Genomic DNA, 18,433 nt, shown 5'->3' on the forward strand with positions numbered 1-18,433 from the left:
CAGGAAAGCGGTCTGTTGGTTTCGGCCCCTAGAAATATCTTCCATATGTGTAGAGATGTTTGGCAGTTGAAGCTGCCGGTGCCCCCTGGTGTCAGGGAAGTGCAGTTGTCCTGCGATGTCAGTGTTTTACCCCTTGAGTGGAGCCCGCCGGCCTTGGTGCTTAAGGAGGTGGGGTGGTCGTGCCTACACTACTTTGAACATACTGTTAGTCAGGCCCTGTTGGCAGGACGGCATATGCGTGATGACACTGAATCCTCACACTAGCCCTGTGGAGAAGGCACGGCTGCTGTCAGTACTCAGTATTGGGCAAGGTGGCTGAGGAAAGGGCTCTGGTGGCACCCTGTGGTTGCTGTTTCGTTTGTCTACAGGGTCCCTAAATCAAGGACCCGCTTTCTCCCGTTTCGGAGTCCTGCATCCAGCTTCACCACAATTGTTACAGTTCTGAGCTGACTCAGCTTCCTCCCCTGGTGATTTTTGCTGGGGGTACTGGGCTTTGAGGGAGGAACCCACAGTCTGGTGCCCAAGGAACACTTAATGCAAGCAGCTGGGCCTGGGTTCGTGACTGGTCCACATTGAGTTTGTGGAGCAGCAGACAGAAGCACTTTCTGTTCACCACACAGTTGGCCAAGCCTCTGGGCTCACTGTGACGTTTCTTTGCCTGCCTGTTTCCTAGGCTCCCCAGAATTCCCTGTCCAGGAAGCGCCCACCATGTTCTTAGAGGAGACACCTGCAACACCGCCTGCACTGGCTCAGAGCAGCAGCAGCAGCAGCAGCAGCAGCAGTGAGGAAGAAGTCAGGGAGGCTGAGTCCCCAGCACAAGAGTTCAGCAAGTATCAGAAGTCCCTTCCTCCTCGTTTCCAGCGGCAGCAGCAGCAGCAGCAGCAGCAGCAACAGCAGCAGCAGGTAATCCAATGGACATGACCACGGAGTGTGTGTTCTCCCCACTCACCTTCAGTTAGAGAAACAGTGGTACTCTTATTATGTACACAGTGTTTAGCCTCCATGTATGCCTGCAGGCCAGAAGAGGGCACCAGATCTCATTACAGGTGGTTGTGAGCCACCATGTGGTTGCTGGGAATTGAACTCAGGACCTCCAGAAGAGCAGTCAGTGCTCTTAACCTTTGAGCCATCACTCCAGCCCCAACAGCAGTACTCTTATGTGCCACAGTCACCATCACAGATGTTAGAGTTGTACAGTCTCCCCGTTGGTAGAGGTGTGTGCATGCACTGGAGTGGTATACTCTCTGAGTTTCGTTTGGTGTAGGGTGGGGGAGTCTTCACTCAGAGCACCCTCTGACCCTGTTAATTATACTGAGGCTCTGAGATTTCCTGCGTCTTGGGAGTTACTGGATTAGGATGTCCTCTTGTAGGGCTCCCACCCTCAGGTGACTCGCTCGTCCGCCTGCCTGAGTAGAGCATAGAGTTTTGTCAGTGATGCCCATGAGCAGGTCAGAAGCATTGCCTGTATTGGTCTTCTGAAACCTTCAGAATGACCTGCATTTTTCTCTGGAGACGATGTGGCCAGTGGCTAAAATCACAGCAGTCCCTGTATTCTGGTGATCTCCTCTGCTGGGGTGTCGTGGCAGTTGAGTTCCTTGGAGAGTAGTAATCACTGAGTCTGGGCTGTGTCTCGGTGGTAGAACTTGCCCAGCATGAGATCTCGGGTCAGTTTTCAGCACCCAGCATACAAAGGAAAATTGTTCCTTTTGATGTGTGAGCTGTGCCTTTTGGAAACTGGTGATAGGGGTATTAATTTGGAAGCCCAGCTGTTGGATGTATAATGTTTTTATTTAAAACTGTTTTTAAATGGGCGTGCCTTGGAGAAGTAAATATTTTTTTTTTTTTTTAGGTTTTTTCAGACCTTATGTGAATATACTTCCCTGGATGTTGGGTACCATATGTAGGTAGACTTTTCTGTCCCACTTGCCAGCTTCCCAATAAACACATGGAGACTTCTTATTAATTGAGAAAGCTCAGCCAATAACTTAGGCTTGTTTAGCTAGCTCTTACAGTGTAAGTTAACCCATTTTTGTTCATCTGTCTGCTGCCCCAAGACCCATTTGCCTAGTCTGTTTATGAACTTCCATGTTCTTCTTTCGGTCTGGCTCAAGACTCCTCAGTCAGACCCCGCCCATCCCAGCATTGTTTCTGTCCTGAAAATCATGCCTAGCTATCCATCAGTCATTTACCAACAGTGAGAGCGGCACATTTTCACAGTGTACAGAAGGATTATACCACAGCACAGAGCTCATGGAGATGGTAGCATGAGAGGTGTCTGGTGGGTGGCGTGAGGGTCTCAGATGGTTGTGTTTATCTCTTCAGATACTTTAGATCACAGTTCCATGCAAGCTAAACATACTCTGCCTCTTAGGGTCTGGTTGGGGAGACAGCCTCGAACCATCCACCTACCATGAGAGCAGCAAAAGGAGCAAGAGTCGTGGAGTGCAGGATAGGCCTGGTCAGGGCTGCTGGCTGCTTTCCAGCGGGAATGTGCCTGTGCTGGAAGTTCAGAGAGGGGCGTCCTAGTCCAAGTGCCCACAGGACTGTGAAGCAGAGAGTGGGGTGTGTTGTGAAGGAGTATGTGGGGTCAGGCTGGATTGGAGCCACAAATGTGTGATGTGCAGTGGTGGCTGCAGAAAGAAGAAATGGCCATGTCCCTGGTCGGGGATTGGGTCTGGCCTGTGAAGTAGTCATTCAAACTATGACCCTAGTCTGGGGGTGCACAAATGCACGGTCCTAGTACCAACACCATCCAGTTCAGAGGGACCTCAGCCTGGGACAGTCTTCATTTTGACCTTGTGCCCCAGCAGGGCTTCTCTGAGTAGTTCTGTAGACCATGCTGGCCTCAGCTTGAACTCAGAGATCTGCCTGTCTCTGCCTCCTGAATGTGGGGACTAAGTGTGTGCCCCTACCACCCGGCTTGTTAGGGGCCTCTCTGTGCCCCTCATGGAGGGCTGGAGGGCTGTCCCATGAGTGCCTGTGTGTGCCCCACCCCTGTTCACTGTGTGTCTTCTCCCTAGGAGCAGCTATACAAGATGCAGCACTGGCAGCCGGTGTACCCCCCGCCTTCCCACCCCCAGCGCACCTTCTACCCACACCACCCACAGATGCTGGGCTTCGACCCACGCTGGATGATGATGCCTTCCTACATGGACCCACGCATCACACCCACACGGACACCTGTGGACTTCTACCCCTCAGCTCTGCATCCTTCAGGTGAGCACAGGGCACAGGTGTACCGGCACGTGAGGGGAAGGCACCAGGAGAGGTAGACACACTGAATCCAGTCTGGCCTGTGTCGGGTCATTTGGTTGTTCTTCAGTTTTACAAAGTTAAAGACACAATTTTGTACCTGTCAAAAAGTTATTGGGACCTGAATGTGGATGGTCCTGTAATTTCAGCACTTGAGATACTGAGGAGACAGGAAGGTACCGAGTTTCAGACCAGCCTGGGCTGTGTATTGAGACTCTGTCTTCAAACAAACACAATTGTTGGCATGAGTTAAATACTTGTATGTTGTTAGTTGCCCGAATTCTCTCAAATCTGTGCCCAGCCCCTCTTTGCATTCTTCCTTTTGGATTTTCTCTATTAACCTGATTGGAGGTTTCACCAACTCTTAGTCTTCCTGTACCATTCTCTGTAATACTGTTGGGTACCCGTTTGTTCATTGTTCATTGTTCCTCACTTAGAATAGGAACTTTATGGTGTTTCTGTTTCTGTGTTGCATGACCTTCTCAGCAGCCAGCTGTTTACCTCACTGGCCAGGCTGGACTGTTAGGTGGTCTTGATCTCTGTCTAGCCATATCGAAGTAGTCCATGAAATTGCACTTGCTGGTTGTCTTGTACAAATACCCATATCATTAGTGTTTTAAACTCTGATTGGTTACTGATGGGTGTTAGAATTGTTTGACTCAGGGTTTGAAGTTTAACGTAGGGGTAGAGCTCATTATTTCAGTATTCAGGAGGACCTGAGTTCATTTCTAGGAGAGAGAGAGAGAGAGAGAGAGAGAGAGAGAGAGAGAGAGAGAGAGAGAGAGAGAGAGAGAGAGAGAAGAAATCCCAGTGTGGTTGTGGCTTTGTAAAATCCTTGTTTGTTTTTTGTTGTCTTTTATTTTCTCACTTTGTAGCCCTCTAGTCTTAAATGTGCCAGGCTGGCCTCCAACTCACAGAGATAAACCTGTCTCTGCCTCTCAGTTCTAGGATTAAAGTCGTGAGCCACCACACCCGCTGTTTTGCTTGTTCTTGAGACTCAGTCTCTCACTTGTAGCTAAGGCTGGCCTCACATTCATGAAGTCCTCTCACTCAGGTCAGCTTCCTGTGTGCTGAAATTACGGGCTGGGACCTCCTTACCCAGCTAACCGGCAGTTTTTGCTACGTGTATCTGGCAGCACATGGAAAGGAACTATCCCCCTTCTTTCTGTGAGTGTGTAGCACCAGATATTTGGTTGCGTTTCTTGTCTTTGCTACTTTGTCTGGAAGTAAAGTAATTATTATAGGTTTCTTCACTATTTCATACCTTTTGTTCTTGACTTTTGCTGTGACCTCTGGAAGTCTTTTCCTGTGTGGCTGAGAATGCTCACTCTGACAGTCTGTAGGTTTGTTGGGAAGCTGGTTGTGATGGTATATACCTTTAATATCAGCACCTGGGGGCACATGCAGGCATGTCTCTGTCTTTGAAGCTAACCTAGTTGACAGAGTGAGATCCAGGACAGACAGAACTTTATGGGGAGACCCTTGTCTCAATTGCTACCCTTACCCACCCCCCAAAAAATATATGCTGTCTGTGGGCTGGAGAGATGGACCAGCAGTTAAGAGCATTGGCTGCTCTTTCAGTTCCCAACACACACATGACAGCTCATAACTGCCTTAACTCCAGATCCAGAGGATTCATTGCCTCTTCTGAGCCTGTTTGGGTACCAGGCAAGCATCCATGTACATGTATGCATGCATACATACATACATGCAAAAATGACAAAATATATCTCCTCTGCTACCGTCTCTTGTTTCTTAGATCTTTCCGTTGTCTTTGGTCTTGTTGTATTGTTGAAGTGTTCATCTCTCCACCCTCTGTGTTGTTCCAAAACTGCTGGTTTTGTGCCATCTTCGTGCTAGGACTGCAGGTGATCTTCCTGCATTTTACTTTTCACATGAAGGTACCAGCGTTGGAGAAGGCTGGGTTTGCTCCCTGCAGGAGAGAGAGGAGAGAGAAGGGAATGTGAGCATGAAAATGAACGGATAGGAAGGAGGTTGCCATCTAGAAGCCAACTTCAGAACTGTCTGCAGCTCTTCCCTTATGTCTAATCTACCTTTTTAAATTTTAATGACTGTATGTGTTACAGGCGTGAGCTACCATGTGGGGGCTCAGAATTGAACCGGGTCCTCTGGAAGAACAGCCAGTGCTCTTAACCACTGAGCCACCTCTCCAGACCCCAGCTCTATATATTTTGGAAACAGAATGTGCGTCTCAAATCGTTGTTTTAATTTTTCTTCTTCCTCTGCTTCCTTTTTAGCATTTTCTTACTTGTTTGGGGAGTGGCATGCACACAGCATGTAGGGTTGCAGGGATTGAACTCAGGTTGTTGGGCTTGTCAGTAAGTACCTGCAACCATTTCACCAGCTTTTATTTTAAAGATCGGGTCTCTCTATTCGGCCATGCTTGACCTGAACTAACTATGTAGGCTAGTATAGCCTCAGACACAGAGATCTGTCTCTGCCTCCTAAGTGCTGTAGTTACGGGCGTTTACCATCATGTCCAGCAAATTTTTAATCGCTTCTGCTTTCAGTCATTTAAATATAATTTTTTAGTGTTCCAGGTTGTTCTACAAAGTATCTAGTCATGGTGTATTACATACACGTTCTGGCCATTTTGGATTTTAAATTCAATTTCAAGACCTGGTAAGGTTTAAATTCTGAGCCTTTATTGGATTCCTCTCAGCCATTAACAACCAGTTTTGGTTCATTAGAGAGATCTCTGCATCCTTCTGGGAGGCAGAAATTTAAGTATAGCCCCCTTCAGAACCCTAATAAAGCAAGTAAGAATGCAATTGTCTTCTGAATTCCCAAGGCTGGTAGTTTTTATCCTTCCCTGGACTGGACTAAGATAGACATCCGGGTGGGAATCCCCTGTGCTTTCTTATGTGCAGTCTTTCAGAGGCAGTGGAGGTCCTCGGAGTGTGCCGAGGATGGGCCTGCAGAGTGGAGAGGCTGGGGAAGCGTCACAGAGCCGCTGGCATCATCATGTTACCTGTGTCCTAGTCCATCTTGGCTACTCGCTCTACACTCTCCCTCCTCAACAGCCAGAATTCTCAAATGACAAATGTAGAGTGTCTGCGTCCATCTTCCCATAGGGGTGGGAGGACGTGAAGCCAAGTCTCTGTCTAAATCTTCTGGGAGGGTCGGAATCAACTGAGTGCTGGCTGGGTGGTCTTTGTGAGCTGTCTGGGGTATGGCTCATCTCCTGCCTGCATAGCTTCCCAGTGTTGTAGGTTCACTGACCAGCCCCACCAGTATGACATCCGGCTTCTGTTTGTTCATTACCTTTCAAATAGATTTCTTTTAGGTTTTTCAGAACAGGGTTTCTCTGTGTAAGAGCCCAGGCTGTGGCTGTCCTGGCACTCACTCTGTAGACCAGGCTGGCCTCGAACTCACAAAAGATGTGCCTGACCCTGTTTCTCAATTGCTGGGATTAAAGGCGTGCGCCACCACTACCCTACTCAAATGGATTCTTCTTCCCGGAGCCAAAATTGGCTCCCACAGGCCATAAGCAGGTCATATGGTGTGCCTGTGTGCTGCAGGGTCCTGTCAGAGAGTGAGGACTTGAATGCTGAAGGTGTAGCTACCGTGTCCATGCGGTCTGCGACTGCTACCTCTGCTTTGCTTGGAGGTCGCTGCCAGAGGAGAGAGCTTGACCCTTTCCTTCTTCAGGACTGATGAAGCCCATGATGCCCCAAGAGTCCCTCAGTGGGACTGGCTGTCGCTCTGAAGATCAAAACTGTGTGCCCTCACTCCAAGAGAGAAAAGTGACCGCCATCGACCCAGCTCCTGTGTGGAGCCCAGAGGGCTACATGGCACTACAGAGCAAAGGCTACTCACTGGCCCACCCGAAGCCTGCCGACACTTTGGCCATGGACATGCACGTCAGGTGAGCTAGCTCCTCCCGCTGCTCTGCGGCTGAAGGAAGACTCTGCAGTCCCCATGGAGGGCCCTAGGAAGAGGCCCCGTCCCTGGAGACACTGCCTGGGGTGGGTGGAGAGGAGTGCAGTGTGCTTGAATGCTTGGTGTGAGTGGCTCTTTCTGATGGCCAGGCTGATGCTCAGGAAGAACCCTGTGGTTGTCGAACCATGGGCACGGGGTAAAGGGGCAGTAGGGCGGGCTCAGAGTGGGGTCTGGACTGGCTCCTCCTGTGTGAATGCAGGAGCTAGCCCTGCCACCCCTAGGCCTAGGCTCACAGACTCCCAGGCTCCAGCTTGTTCATTGCTCCAGGGGATTGCCAGCTCCTCTCTGTCTCCAGGGTGGTCTACCTGAGCTGCCACTACCATCTCCACGCTCACGGACTCCAGGGGCCACCGAGCAACGTGTCTTAAGCTAGAGCAAATGTTTGCTTGTGTTTTCCTTTCTTTTTTTTTTAAAAAAAAAAAACAAACAACTTTTTTTCTTTAAAACAAAACAAAAGCAAAACTAAGTCCTGTTCAGCATGGAAACCAGGAACCAAGCTCCAATCACATTGACTGATTTTTCTGGTTCCTTTTCAGGAGTGAAAGGTCTTACTCTGCCTCTCCCGGAAGGGCAGAGGCCATAAGCGCCCAGCGCGGTCTCTTTGAGGAGAGAGGGGACGAGTACTTGAGTGCTTTTGACAAGAAGGCCCAAGCAGACTTTGACAGCTGTATCTCTTCTCAAAGAATAGGCCAGGAGCTTTTATTTCCACCCCAGGAAAATGTTCAGGAGGTGGGTGCTCCAGGGGGGCGTACCCCAAACCTCAGGTGTTCCCCATTGGAGCCTGACTTTGTCCCAGCCGAGAAAAAGCCAGAGTATGGCAGTTGGGATGTTGGCCACCAGCCAAAGGCTGCAGACACAGCCAACAGTGTCGAGCTGGAGGCACCTCGGGAGGAGCCATCCTTCCATGCTTCCTCCTGGGAGAAGGAAGGGAGCCCCAAGAAACAGCCAAACCCAGAGCCCGAATGGACACCCGAGCCCCGGAGCCAGCACCAAGAGCAGCCGGGCAGGACCCGGAGGTCGGGACCCATCAAGAAACCCATCCTCAAGGCCCTGAAGGTAGAAGAAAAGGAGAAGGCACTGGAAAGGGTCAGGCAGGGCCTGGGAGAGGAGAGCTCCCAGCTGGCCGTAGACCAAGAGCCTGTGTGCAGGGCAGAAGAAGACGAGGATGAGGAGAACAGCCCTGCCCTGGCCAATGTCTCATCTTCTGCCGTGGAGGACAAGGCTGCTGCCCGGGCTGGGTTTGCTCATGAGGCCAGCAAGCTGGATGAAGATGCAAAGGTTGATAAGACCTGGGAAAGCAGGCCCTCGAGGGAGGCCAGCGACGTCCCCCCAACCAAGAGAAACAACTGGATCTTCATTGATGAGGAGCAGGCCTTTGGGGGCCGGGGCCAGGCCCGCGGCCGCGGCCGTGGCTTCAGGGAGTTCACCTTCCGAGGTGGCCGGCCTGCAGGCAGCAACACAAGCGGTCTGTGTGGCACAGGTGTCCTTGGGTCTCGTAGCGTGTACAGTGGTGGCCAGCGCAGTAGCCGGGGCAGGGGCCTTCGTGACTTCCCCCTGCCAGAAGACTGCCCCAGAGCCAAGCCCAGGCGCCGCATCGCCAGTGAGACCCACAGCGAGGGCTCCGAGTATGAGGAGCTACCCAAGAGGCGACGTCAGCGGGGCTTGGAGCCTGGCCATGATGGCATGCTCCTTGAAAGGGACGAGGGTCCCCTGAAGAAGGACTCTTGGCGCTCCAACAGGACTTACACAGAGGACCAGGTTGGCTTAGACACCCGCAGCCGGGGACCTCGTACCTGTGGGAGAGCCCTCCCACCTCGCCTAAGCAACTGCAGCTATGGCCGCCGAACCTTTGTCTCCAAAGAGCCTCCCCACTGGCAGAGCAGGAGCCCAGGCAGTTCCTGGCAGGAATATGGCCCCTCTGCCCCATGTGGCCCACGGCGAACCAATGACAGAGATTACATCCCAGACTCCTACAGACACTCTGACACGCTTGGCAGCAGGGTCTTCGAGGACAGTCGCATGGAGGACAAGAGGTCCTTTTTCCAAGATGACCACGGGGCAGATTCTGAAAATGCAGAGAACAGGCCCTTCCGTCGGAGGCGGCCACCACGCCAAGACAAGCCCCCTCGCTTCCGGCGCCTCCGTCAAGAGCGGGAGTCCCTGGGCCTGTGGGGACCTGAGGAAGAGTCCCACCTGCTGACAAGTCAATGGTCAGGCCGGTCCAAACTCTGTCCTGGGGACAGGAGTGGTCCTGGCGGTCACAGGTCCCCAGAGCTTTCCTACCAGAACTCTTCTGATCACGCCAACGAAGAGTGGGAGACTGCCTCTGAGAGCAGTGACTTCAGCGAGCGCAGGGAGCGGCGAGAAGGCCTTGCAACTGAGCCTGAAGCACAAGGGGATGGTGGCCTGTCAGGGGCCAGTTTGGGTGAGAAGAAGGAGCTGGCCAAGCGGAGCTTCTCCAGCCAGAGGCCCCTGGCTGACAGACAGAGCCGCAAGCTGGAGCCGGGAGGGTTTGGGGAGAAGCCTGTTAGGCCAGGTGGGGGTGAGACTTCCCCCCGCTGCGAGAGCCAGCAGAGTGGGACGCCTCTGAAAGTCAAAAGGTAACACACCAGCACCATCGCGGTCCTTTGTCGTTGTCCTGTTTGCAGCAGCACCAAGTCCATGCATGCACGCCCTGCCAAGCCTGGCGGCCCTGGCCGCTGTGTGTGAGCGTCTCCATCATTTGCTCCTGCATTGCTTGTCCGCTTCTCCATGGTGTGTCATTGTTGATGTCGTTGTGGCTTGATCAACTAAATCCAAAGTGCCCCCATACCCTGTCCCCCACAGTCCAACCTCCGAATGTATTCTCAGCCCTACAGCGATGACTGTTGCCTGTGTGGTGCCTGGAGAGCCCTGCCCAGTCTACCTGCTTGTTCCTGCTTGGAGCTGGCCAGGAGACATCACTCGCCTTTTGACCATGTGGAGATAGCTCTTAGCCTTAGTGGTCCTGCTTCCCTCTTGCTGCCTGGGAAGGTCTGGAGCCACCAGGAGTAGAGGGGAGCAGGCTACTTGCAGCTCATGATGAACCTGGTTCTCGAACTGGAAGCCTTTGGGTAGAATAGTAGTCTGTTAGTTATTGGCCCATTGCCCCAGGCTTGCTTGAAGATGAGCTTGCTGCCCAGTCAATGCCTCAGATTGATGTTCCAGGGAATGCACAGAGGTTTCACCCCTCCTGTCCTCATAATTCAGGGTTCACAGCCAGGGTGTACATACCCTGAGAAAGTTTACCCGAGAAAGCGTCTGTTCTTACAAGCGACCACACTTCAGCCCCCACAAGCCATCATGAATGTGTTCAGAAGCCCTTCAGCGAAGAAAGCCTGTACAGAAAGGCTGGTGGCCCTGTCCTGGGCGCACTTACCCAGCCCCTTCTCCCCGCTGCAGTCTCCTGCAGGCAGCATGCAGTGGAGGGGGTAGGGTTGGGAAGCTGGGAGGGGGCTGCTGACAGCCGCCTTCCCCTGTTGAGGTAGAGCCCTGGCCCACAGAACTGAACCGGCATGTAGCATGTATTGTTGGCAGGCCCTCCTGACCCTTGACGGCTCAGTAGAAGGAACTGGAGCTAGATAGCTGCTGTGTCTGTGTGTGGGCCTTGTGCATTGGAAGTTTTTTCTCATCCCTCTTTCCTAGCCTTTGAGTGATGGTAAACTCATGCGCTCCCCCTTCCTTTGCAGGTCTCCAGAAGAGGCCTTGCCTGGAGGCCTTGGTTGCAGTGGTGGCAGCCACTCATCTTATGCCTTGGAGCGGACTGCTCATGCCAGCTCCAACAGTCCTGAAGCCACCAGTAAGAAAGCAGAGAAGGAGGCCGCCTTAGCTGCTCAGAGGGCTAGTGAGCAGCAGGAAGAGGCCCGGAAGCAGTTTGACCTGGGCTATGGAAGTGAGTTGGGGCTGGGCTCTGGAACTTGGAGGACCCCTGTCTTAAGATGCTTCTAGCCTTGCTGAATCCGTGGCATGTTCAAGGCCGCATGGCTGGCAAACAGACAGAACTGGGTCTGTGAGTTTTCTCCGTCATGGTGCCTGAGCACCTCTGGGTTGTGCTTGCGATGTCCCAGGCTGTTAGGCAAGAGAGGGGTGGGGGCACCCTGTCCAGGCTGAGACTGCTCTTTGATAAGTGGACTTGTGAGCCAGGTAGGTGCTGGGTTCCAGGTACCTGGACCATGACTCGCCTGTTCTTTCTTGTGACTTGGTTCAGATGCCATCATTGACAACTGCGGGTCCAACCCTGGGGAGGAGAGTGAAGTGGGCTCCATGGTGGGCGAAGGCTTCATTGAAGTCCTGACTAAGAAGCAGCGCCGCCTGCTGGAAGAGGAGAGAAGAAAGAAGGAACAGGCTGCTCAGGTAAGAGCCGTGGACCAGAGGACAGCCTGGGTGGAAGAGGAAGGGAGAGAGTCAGGCACGCATTGTCTCCGACCTGCCACTGCTGTCCTCAGACAGACAGCAGGAGATGGAGTCACAAAGAGGTTGACCTGTCAGGGTCTAACAACCGAAGTGTGACCTTGGGTCTCAGCACCACTTTTCTTCATCTTTTCCTTAATGTCCCAGCCGGGCTTGGTGTCTCCTGTTCCTATAAGTCTCAGGGGCCCAGCTTGAGACTCGGTACTTCTTTCTTGAGCCTGCTCCTGGGCCTGTCCGAGGTTTTGAAGACAAGCATCAGGCATCACAAGCTAGTCCAAGTGGTGTAGTGAGCCAAGACACTTTTCCCAGGAGAATTAGTCATCTCTCATGTCTTAGGCTAGACTGCATTAGCCTCTTTTTTTTTCCTAGGTCCCTGTCAAAGGTCGAGGCCTTTCTTCACGTATTCCTCCTCGGTTTGCCAAAAAGCAGAACAGCCTGTGTCTGGAGCAAGGCGATGTGGCCGTGCCTGGCAGCAGCCTGGGCACTGAGATCTGGGAGAGCGGCAGCCAAGGTGAGGTGGGTGCCCGGCTCAGAAAAGGCGGGGCTCGTTTCTGAGAGTCATGCCTTCGAGCCTGGAGTGTGAGTGGTCCCTGAGCGTCACCTGGATTGAGGCGCTGAGGCAGCTGCTGCAGAAGTTGCGGGCGGTTGACATCCCTGGTGCCAATACGGTAGACTAGGAGAGCCAGTAGCAAGCCTTAACTAGAGGAAGGATGGCAGATGGCAAGGAGGAGCTAGGGAATGCCCTTCTCCAACAGGAGGAAAAGGGCAAAGTTCAGATTAAAGTAAGTGTGCTTTCCTTTACGTAGTTTTGTTTGTTTGAAATGTCCCGCTCGAAGCCGTGCTTCTGAACTTGCCGTTTAAAATGCAAAGCCATTCCAGATGATCAAGTTGTTCTTGAAGTCCTCCTTCGAGTGGGGCCTGCTGTGAACTGGAAGATTGCAGTTGACTGGAAGGTTTTCTGTGGCTTGCAGAGGAGCTAGGAGAGCCCACCCTGCAGAGCAATAGCTGACGTCAGGCTGGAACAAATGCCGCAATGGCTGACTTAAGTCCCTGCAAGCCTGGTTTTTCATAGTCTCATTCATCCTTGTATTCCTGGTGAAAACTTTGTTTATAGCAAAGCAATGCCACATGGTGTTCGGCCTGGTAAAGACAGAACAATGGCTAGAGGTGTGGCTCAGTGACGGGGTCCTTACTTAGCATGGCACCAGTGGACTGCCAGCATGCATATGCAGTAAGTTCCTAGAACTTCCAGCAGCCAGATGGGCATGGCAGCATGCAGCGGACCAAAGAACAGTCGTCTTCAGAGAAGTCAAGGGCTCTGCAGTGCTGTTGTCCAGACCAGGCCCCTGTGTGTGTGGCTTCAGGGGGCATAGACATTTCTAGGCTCTAGCTCTGGCTGTGGTTGGATTCTGGGAAAGGTCTGTGGGTTAACTGCTTGGACCTTTCAGAGACTTAGAGAAGCTGCTGATTTGCAGCTCTGCTGCAGGGTGGTGTCCGCATGGGGCCAGTGGAGAGGTGAAGGGAGGAAGGACCAGGGAGTGCACGGGTGTGGGGCGCACACCTTTAGTCTCAGCACTCAGGAGGCAGAGACAGGCAGGTTTGCGAGTGCCAGCCAGACCTATTATTGAAGACCCTGTCTAAAAACAGCTTTCCTTATCCATGGAGCCCCGCCCCCCCACACCACGCCAAAAAAAAAAAAAAAAAAAACCAAAACAGTGTAAAATGGATTAGATTTTGAGCAGGTTTGGGTTTTTCACTTCTGTGTTTGTTTACATGTGAAGGTTGTTGAGGGAAACTCTCGGCAGTGCCTGGATCAGGTCCGGTCACAAGGAGAATGCAGAGCACCTGGGCCGTGTGTCCGTAGCTTGTTTCAGTGGGTGTCCACGCCAGTGGAAGGGAACTCATAAGCTTGTGTCTTCCAGACTGCCTGTCTCTCTGGTGCCCTGACTCTGTCTCCTCTCCTTGGCAGCCCTCCCTGTGCAGGGCGCAGCCAGCGACTCATGGAGGAAAGCTGTTACTGCCTTCAGCAGCACTGAGCCTGGCACCTCAGAGGTGAGTGCCACCACCACGCACGTGCCCTGCTGCTACAGTGCCCTGCTGTGGTCCCTAGCTTGTCATCCTCATTAGCCTTGGTCTCTGGTTTCTCTGTGGTGCCTGCGTGAGCAGAGAGACAAGGAAGAGACATCTGGATTGAAAGCCCCTTGGAGCTGGTCTTAGCCGGCACCTGTACATTTGGGAGTCTGGTCTCAGCCCATGCTGTGGTCACGAGCTTGAGTGGCATTGACGCTTTCATTAAGCTGGGCATGGGCCATGGGCAGCCACTGTCACCAGGTCGGGACTGAAGTGGTGGATGTTGGTGATGGGGAGGAACGCCAATGCTGCGTGCACATTGCAGTTGCTTGCGCTTTGCAGTTTGGGAACAGGGCTCTAACCCCGTTTGTGCTCTGCACAGCAGGCTTTTAAGAGCAGCCAGGGAGATAGTGGCGTCGACTTGAGTGCTGAGTCTCGGGAATCCTCTGCGACCTCCTCACAGCGCAGTTCCCCGTATGGTACACTCAAGCCAGAGGAGATGAGCGGGCCTGGCCTGACAGAATCCAAGGCCGACAGCCACAAGGACCAAGCTCAGAAGCAGTCTGAGCACAAGGTAACCTGAAAGTCCCCTACATGGGGCCAGGGCCTGGGTGGAAGGTTGATGCCAAGGGCACATGGAAGCCTGTGTGTCTCAGCCTCTCTGTTTTCTCACCCAGGACTCAGAGCAGGGGTCTGGACAGAGCAAGGAGCACAGACCAGGACCCATCGGCAATGAGCGCTCCCTGAAAAACAGAAAGGGCTCGGAGGGGGCCGAGCGGCTGCAAGGGGCTGTCGTCCCGCCTGTTAACGGGGTGGAGGTTCATGTGGACTCCGTGCTGCCTGTGCCACCCATTGAGTTTGGAGTCAGCCCAAAAGTGAGCTTCACTTTCACTCTTTTCTTTGTTTTTTGTGCTTAGGTGGACAAATAGGATTGTCTCCTAGAGGAAAAAAGAGATAGAAGCTGAGTATTCTTTTGTTTTGAGAAGAGTGTTGGCAGAGTCAGGGATAGGCAGGTATTACGGGATTGCTACGTAGATGACCAGGGTAGGCAGAGACAAGTCAGGTGACTTCCTTTCTTGTGTGTGTGGTTACCCCTCTTGTAACTCTGGTGAGTGTTGCATAGTGGACAGCCTCATTGGTGTGGGCCCAGTGACAGGTGAGCTGGGCGGGGCTTAGACACTGTGTACTCTTCTCTTCCAGGACTCTGATTTCAGCCTGCCCCCTGGTTCTGCTTCTGGTCCTGTAGGGAATCCAGTTGCCAAGCTTCAGGATGTCTTGGCTAGTAATGTAAGTCAGCACGTTTTCCTCCAGCTCTGCCCACACCCATGCTGGCCACTCCGTGGTGGGACTGTTACTAAGTTTGGGGACCTTTGGCTGGAGCTGGTATCAGTCCTCTTAGTGTCTGGGCTGTTTGTCTTCCTGTAGTTCCTCCAGTCTTCCGTTGGGCCAGCTGTGGTGCAGACTGCTCTCCATAGTGAGAGAGCACTCTAACACTGAGCCACACGTGCCCGTCCTCAGACTGGCCTTTCATGGCCAGTGGATAACAGTGGTTAAGCACTGGTGCTCAGGAGAGGGAGCTTCAACCTTGTGAGCTGCTTGGATTCGTTGATCTGTCCTCTGTAGAACTGCTGGATGAGGGAGGACACCCAGGCAGCATTCCCTACAGGGTTGGAGAACATTGCCAGGCATTGAATGAAAACAGTTTGGGTTCAGTGTGTTTGAAAGACTGTTAGCCAGGTCTCCTGACTTTGGGAATCCTGCGTGAATTGTTAAGTTGGCTAATAAGCCCGGCACTCTATGTATGGTTGGTCCAGTAACTGCATTTCCAACCTGTGTTAGGAGGGCCCAGAGAGCTGAGTGACAGTCACCACTTTTGCTCTCTGGACCTGGCCATCTCCCAAGCCAGGCATTAGGTTTCTGCCAAACCAGGTACTTGACAGCATGTGAGTGTGTGTGTGTGTGTGTGTGTGTGTGTGTGTGTGTGTGTGTATTTGTGTGTGTTGGGACATGACTGTCGAGGTCTAGTGGAGTGTGGGTGTGGAGGTGACATTGAACTACGCAGCCTGCTCTAGGTAGTCTGGTCATGGCGATGTGTTCAGATGAGCAGCTACCCCGTGTCCCTGAGCCCTGCCTATGCCCATGACTTCCTTGCTGTCCTCTCCAGGCAGGACTGACGCAGAGTATCCCCATCCTTCGGCGGGATCACCACATCCAGAGAGCCATCGGCCTGTCCCCCATGTCTTTCCCCACGGCAGACCTCACATTGAAGGTAAAGTCGGGCCTGAACTGGTCTAGGGTCCTCACCAGTGCCTCAGCTTGTGATGAGGTACAGAGGGAACCCTTCTGCGCCCCTGGCTTAGATTGCTACTGTCCCCTTTGTCCCCAGTAGTAATTTGCATCCCTCCCCTCCTCTTGCTTCCAAAGATGGAGTCTGCACGCAAGGCTTGGGAAAACTCCCCCAGTTTGCCGGAGCAGAGCTCTCCAGGAGGTGCAGGCTCGGGCATCCAGCCTCCTTCCTCTGTGGGCGCCTCCAACGGAGTCAGCTACAGCTCCTTTGGTGGAGTGTCCATGCCACCCATGCCTGTGGCTTCTGTAGCGCCTTCTGCTTCGATGCCAGGTATCACATCCCCTGAGCCAGGCTCGGGAGCCTTCTCCATTCGCTATGGAGAGAAGCTGGATTATCAGCTCTGCTCTCACAGAGTGACGCTTGATTGTAGTCAGGGTTACAGCTTCCCACGTGCTCTGCTGTGGGAGGAAGGATTGCTGTACCACAGGGAGGGAGTGGCCAGAGAGGAGTGAGCAGTCAGACCCTGGTTAATGTCACCTCTCCTATAAAGCAGGCTGGTGACCCTGTCCACGGGGTGACTACACCATGACTCAGGAACTTAAACTCGGGTCCCCCATTGCTGGCAGCTGTTGTGCTTCTTTTACTGTCATTATGCTTGTTACTGGGGATTTTGAGGGCCCAGCTGCCAAGGTCTCAGTGATGCAGTTCCAATAGATCCTTCTGACCCTCCACTGTGGACTCAAAGCAGGGAGATGAAGAGGAAAGAGACTGAGAGACCTGAGCAGCTCTCTTCCATAGTAAATAGCCCTCCCAAAGGCCCAGCCCCGCTGGTGAGTGGTTAAGTGCTTAGGAACTCTGCTCCTGCACTGGAGCCTGCCTGGGTTGCCTGAGGTGTGTGTTACAGCAGAGAATCACACAGCCTCTGCTCACACGTGTCTTCAGCCCCACTGAGTCCCCCGGGGAACGTGGCCGTGTGCAGTGAGGAGACTTGATCCTTTTCTTCCTTGTCTGCCTTCTGTTTCCTCCAGGCAACCACCTCCCACCTCTGTACCTGGACGGCCACGTGTTTGCAAGTCAGCCCCGGCTGGTTCCTCAAACGATACCTCAGCAGCAGAGTTACCAGCAGGTGAGGGTGGGAAGCCAAGTGGCCAGACGTCAGAGGCAGCGTGGCCTTGGTCTCTCTGCATTTCTTTGCTGGTGATCTTGCCCCCTGTCCCCTGTGATCCCCAGCACTGGCAGACCACAGCACCCAGAAAGTGTTTGTCGAAAGAATCTCTGAAAGAGAAAGAGGCATGGAGTAAACACCCCAGGTGCTGTTACTTGCTTCTCTTAGCTGGGGTCAGCTGCAGTGGGGGCACATTGGCTATAGGGGTCCTGAAAAGTCTGGGTCTCTGGGCACAGATGCATTAGAGAGAGTTTTAGGAACAGGCAGGGTGTTGACTTTGCACAAGATTGACATTCTGTCTGTGCTGAAGGCCAGTCTGATTTGGAACCTCCTCCAAAGACTGATACTGGCCTCCTACACACCACGGCAGCATTCCTTCCTACTGCGAGTCTTGATCCAGAGGATGGGGGCTGTCATAGCTCTCAAGACATGTTGTGCTTAGTTTTCCAAGATTTTGATCCAACTGATGAATCTCAGTGCTCCCTTTTATTCTTTAAGGGGTTGTTTTCAGTATTTGATATGGGTGTTTTGCTTGCACATTTGTCTATGCGCTATGTGCATATACTGCGAACAGAGGCCAGAAGGCAGCATCAGATCCTCCAAACTGGATTTACAGACAGTTGTTAGCAGTCACGTGGCTGCTGAAAACTGAACCCAGGTCCTCAGTAAGAACAAGTGCTTTTAACCACTGAGCCATCTTTCTAACCCCTATGATTTTTGAATCTTACTCTGTAGTCAGGCTGACACTATTTAGCCCTAGCTGACCTGAAGCTTAGAGAGGTTTTCTAGCCTCAGACACCCACAGACCGTTGTTACAAGTGTCAGACATTACACTCACCTTGCACGTATCCGCCCCATTGATGTATATGCCTGGCTGGATGCATTTTTGCCGTGCACAGTCCCAGTGTTAGGGCTCCACCGTGCCTTGTCTTCCTGCTGCTGATCTTTGGCTGTGGGAAACCAGATCAGATGTGTTGGGACGCACCCTTGCTGACAGGCCAGGAGCAGGTGGAGGTGGGGAGGCGTGTTGGGCTCAATGCAGTCATCACCTGGTTCCTCTTTGCAGGCTGCCACTGCCCAGCAGATCCCGCTCTCCCTCCACACATCTCTGCAGGCCCAGGCGCAGCTTGGGCTGAGGGGTGGGCTCCCTGTCTCCCAGTCCCAGGAGATCTTCAGCTCACTGCAGCCTTTCAGGTGAGAGAGACTGTGCGCTTCCCTGCTGTGCTTGCCTGTGCTCCTGTGCCAGGCAATGTTCTTCCTGTGCCAGC

General features: G+C 52.9%; 1 protein-coding gene and 1 non-coding gene across 11 annotated transcripts in view; both read left to right on the forward strand.

The window, feature by feature from the left end:
* Positions 1-18,433, forward strand: part of Prrc2b (proline rich coiled-coil 2B) — an 80,061-nt gene that overhangs the window by 51,261 nt on the left and 10,367 nt on the right. For 6 of the 10 annotated variants that reach the window (XM_057754709.1, XM_057754716.1, XM_057754715.1 and 3 more), the window contains exons 13-27: positions 674-903; positions 3,021-3,216; positions 6,925-7,141; positions 7,752-9,815; positions 10,923-11,125; positions 11,441-11,586; positions 12,013-12,154; positions 13,613-13,695; positions 14,096-14,287; positions 14,391-14,588; positions 14,914-15,000; positions 15,878-15,982; positions 16,138-16,330; positions 17,029-17,126; positions 18,232-18,359. In XM_057754709.1, the coding sequence (XP_057610692.1) occupies positions 674-903; positions 3,021-3,216; positions 6,925-7,141; positions 7,752-9,815; positions 10,923-11,125; positions 11,441-11,586; positions 12,013-12,154; positions 13,613-13,695; positions 14,096-14,287; positions 14,391-14,588; positions 14,914-15,000; positions 15,878-15,982; positions 16,138-16,330; positions 17,029-17,126; positions 18,232-18,359 (4,282 nt within the window). The remainder of the gene's footprint in view (positions 1-673; positions 904-3,020; positions 3,217-6,924; positions 7,142-7,751; positions 9,816-10,922; positions 11,126-11,440; positions 11,587-12,012; positions 12,155-13,612; positions 13,696-14,095; positions 14,288-14,390; positions 14,589-14,913; positions 15,001-15,877; positions 15,983-16,137; positions 16,331-17,028; positions 17,127-18,231; positions 18,360-18,433) is intronic. The other 4 variants (XM_057754714.1, XM_057754717.1, XM_057754718.1 and 1 more) reach the window with 3 other exon arrangements.
* Positions 16,692-16,776, forward strand: LOC130864996 (small nucleolar RNA SNORD62). Its single transcript, XR_009056040.1, has one exon. It is a non-coding gene; the product is annotated as a small nucleolar RNA SNORD62 (small nucleolar RNA).

Source organism: Chionomys nivalis, chromosome 22 (assembly GCF_950005125.1).
Source record: "Chionomys nivalis chromosome 22, mChiNiv1.1, whole genome shotgun sequence".
NCBI lineage: Eukaryota > Metazoa > Chordata > Mammalia > Rodentia > Cricetidae > Chionomys > Chionomys nivalis.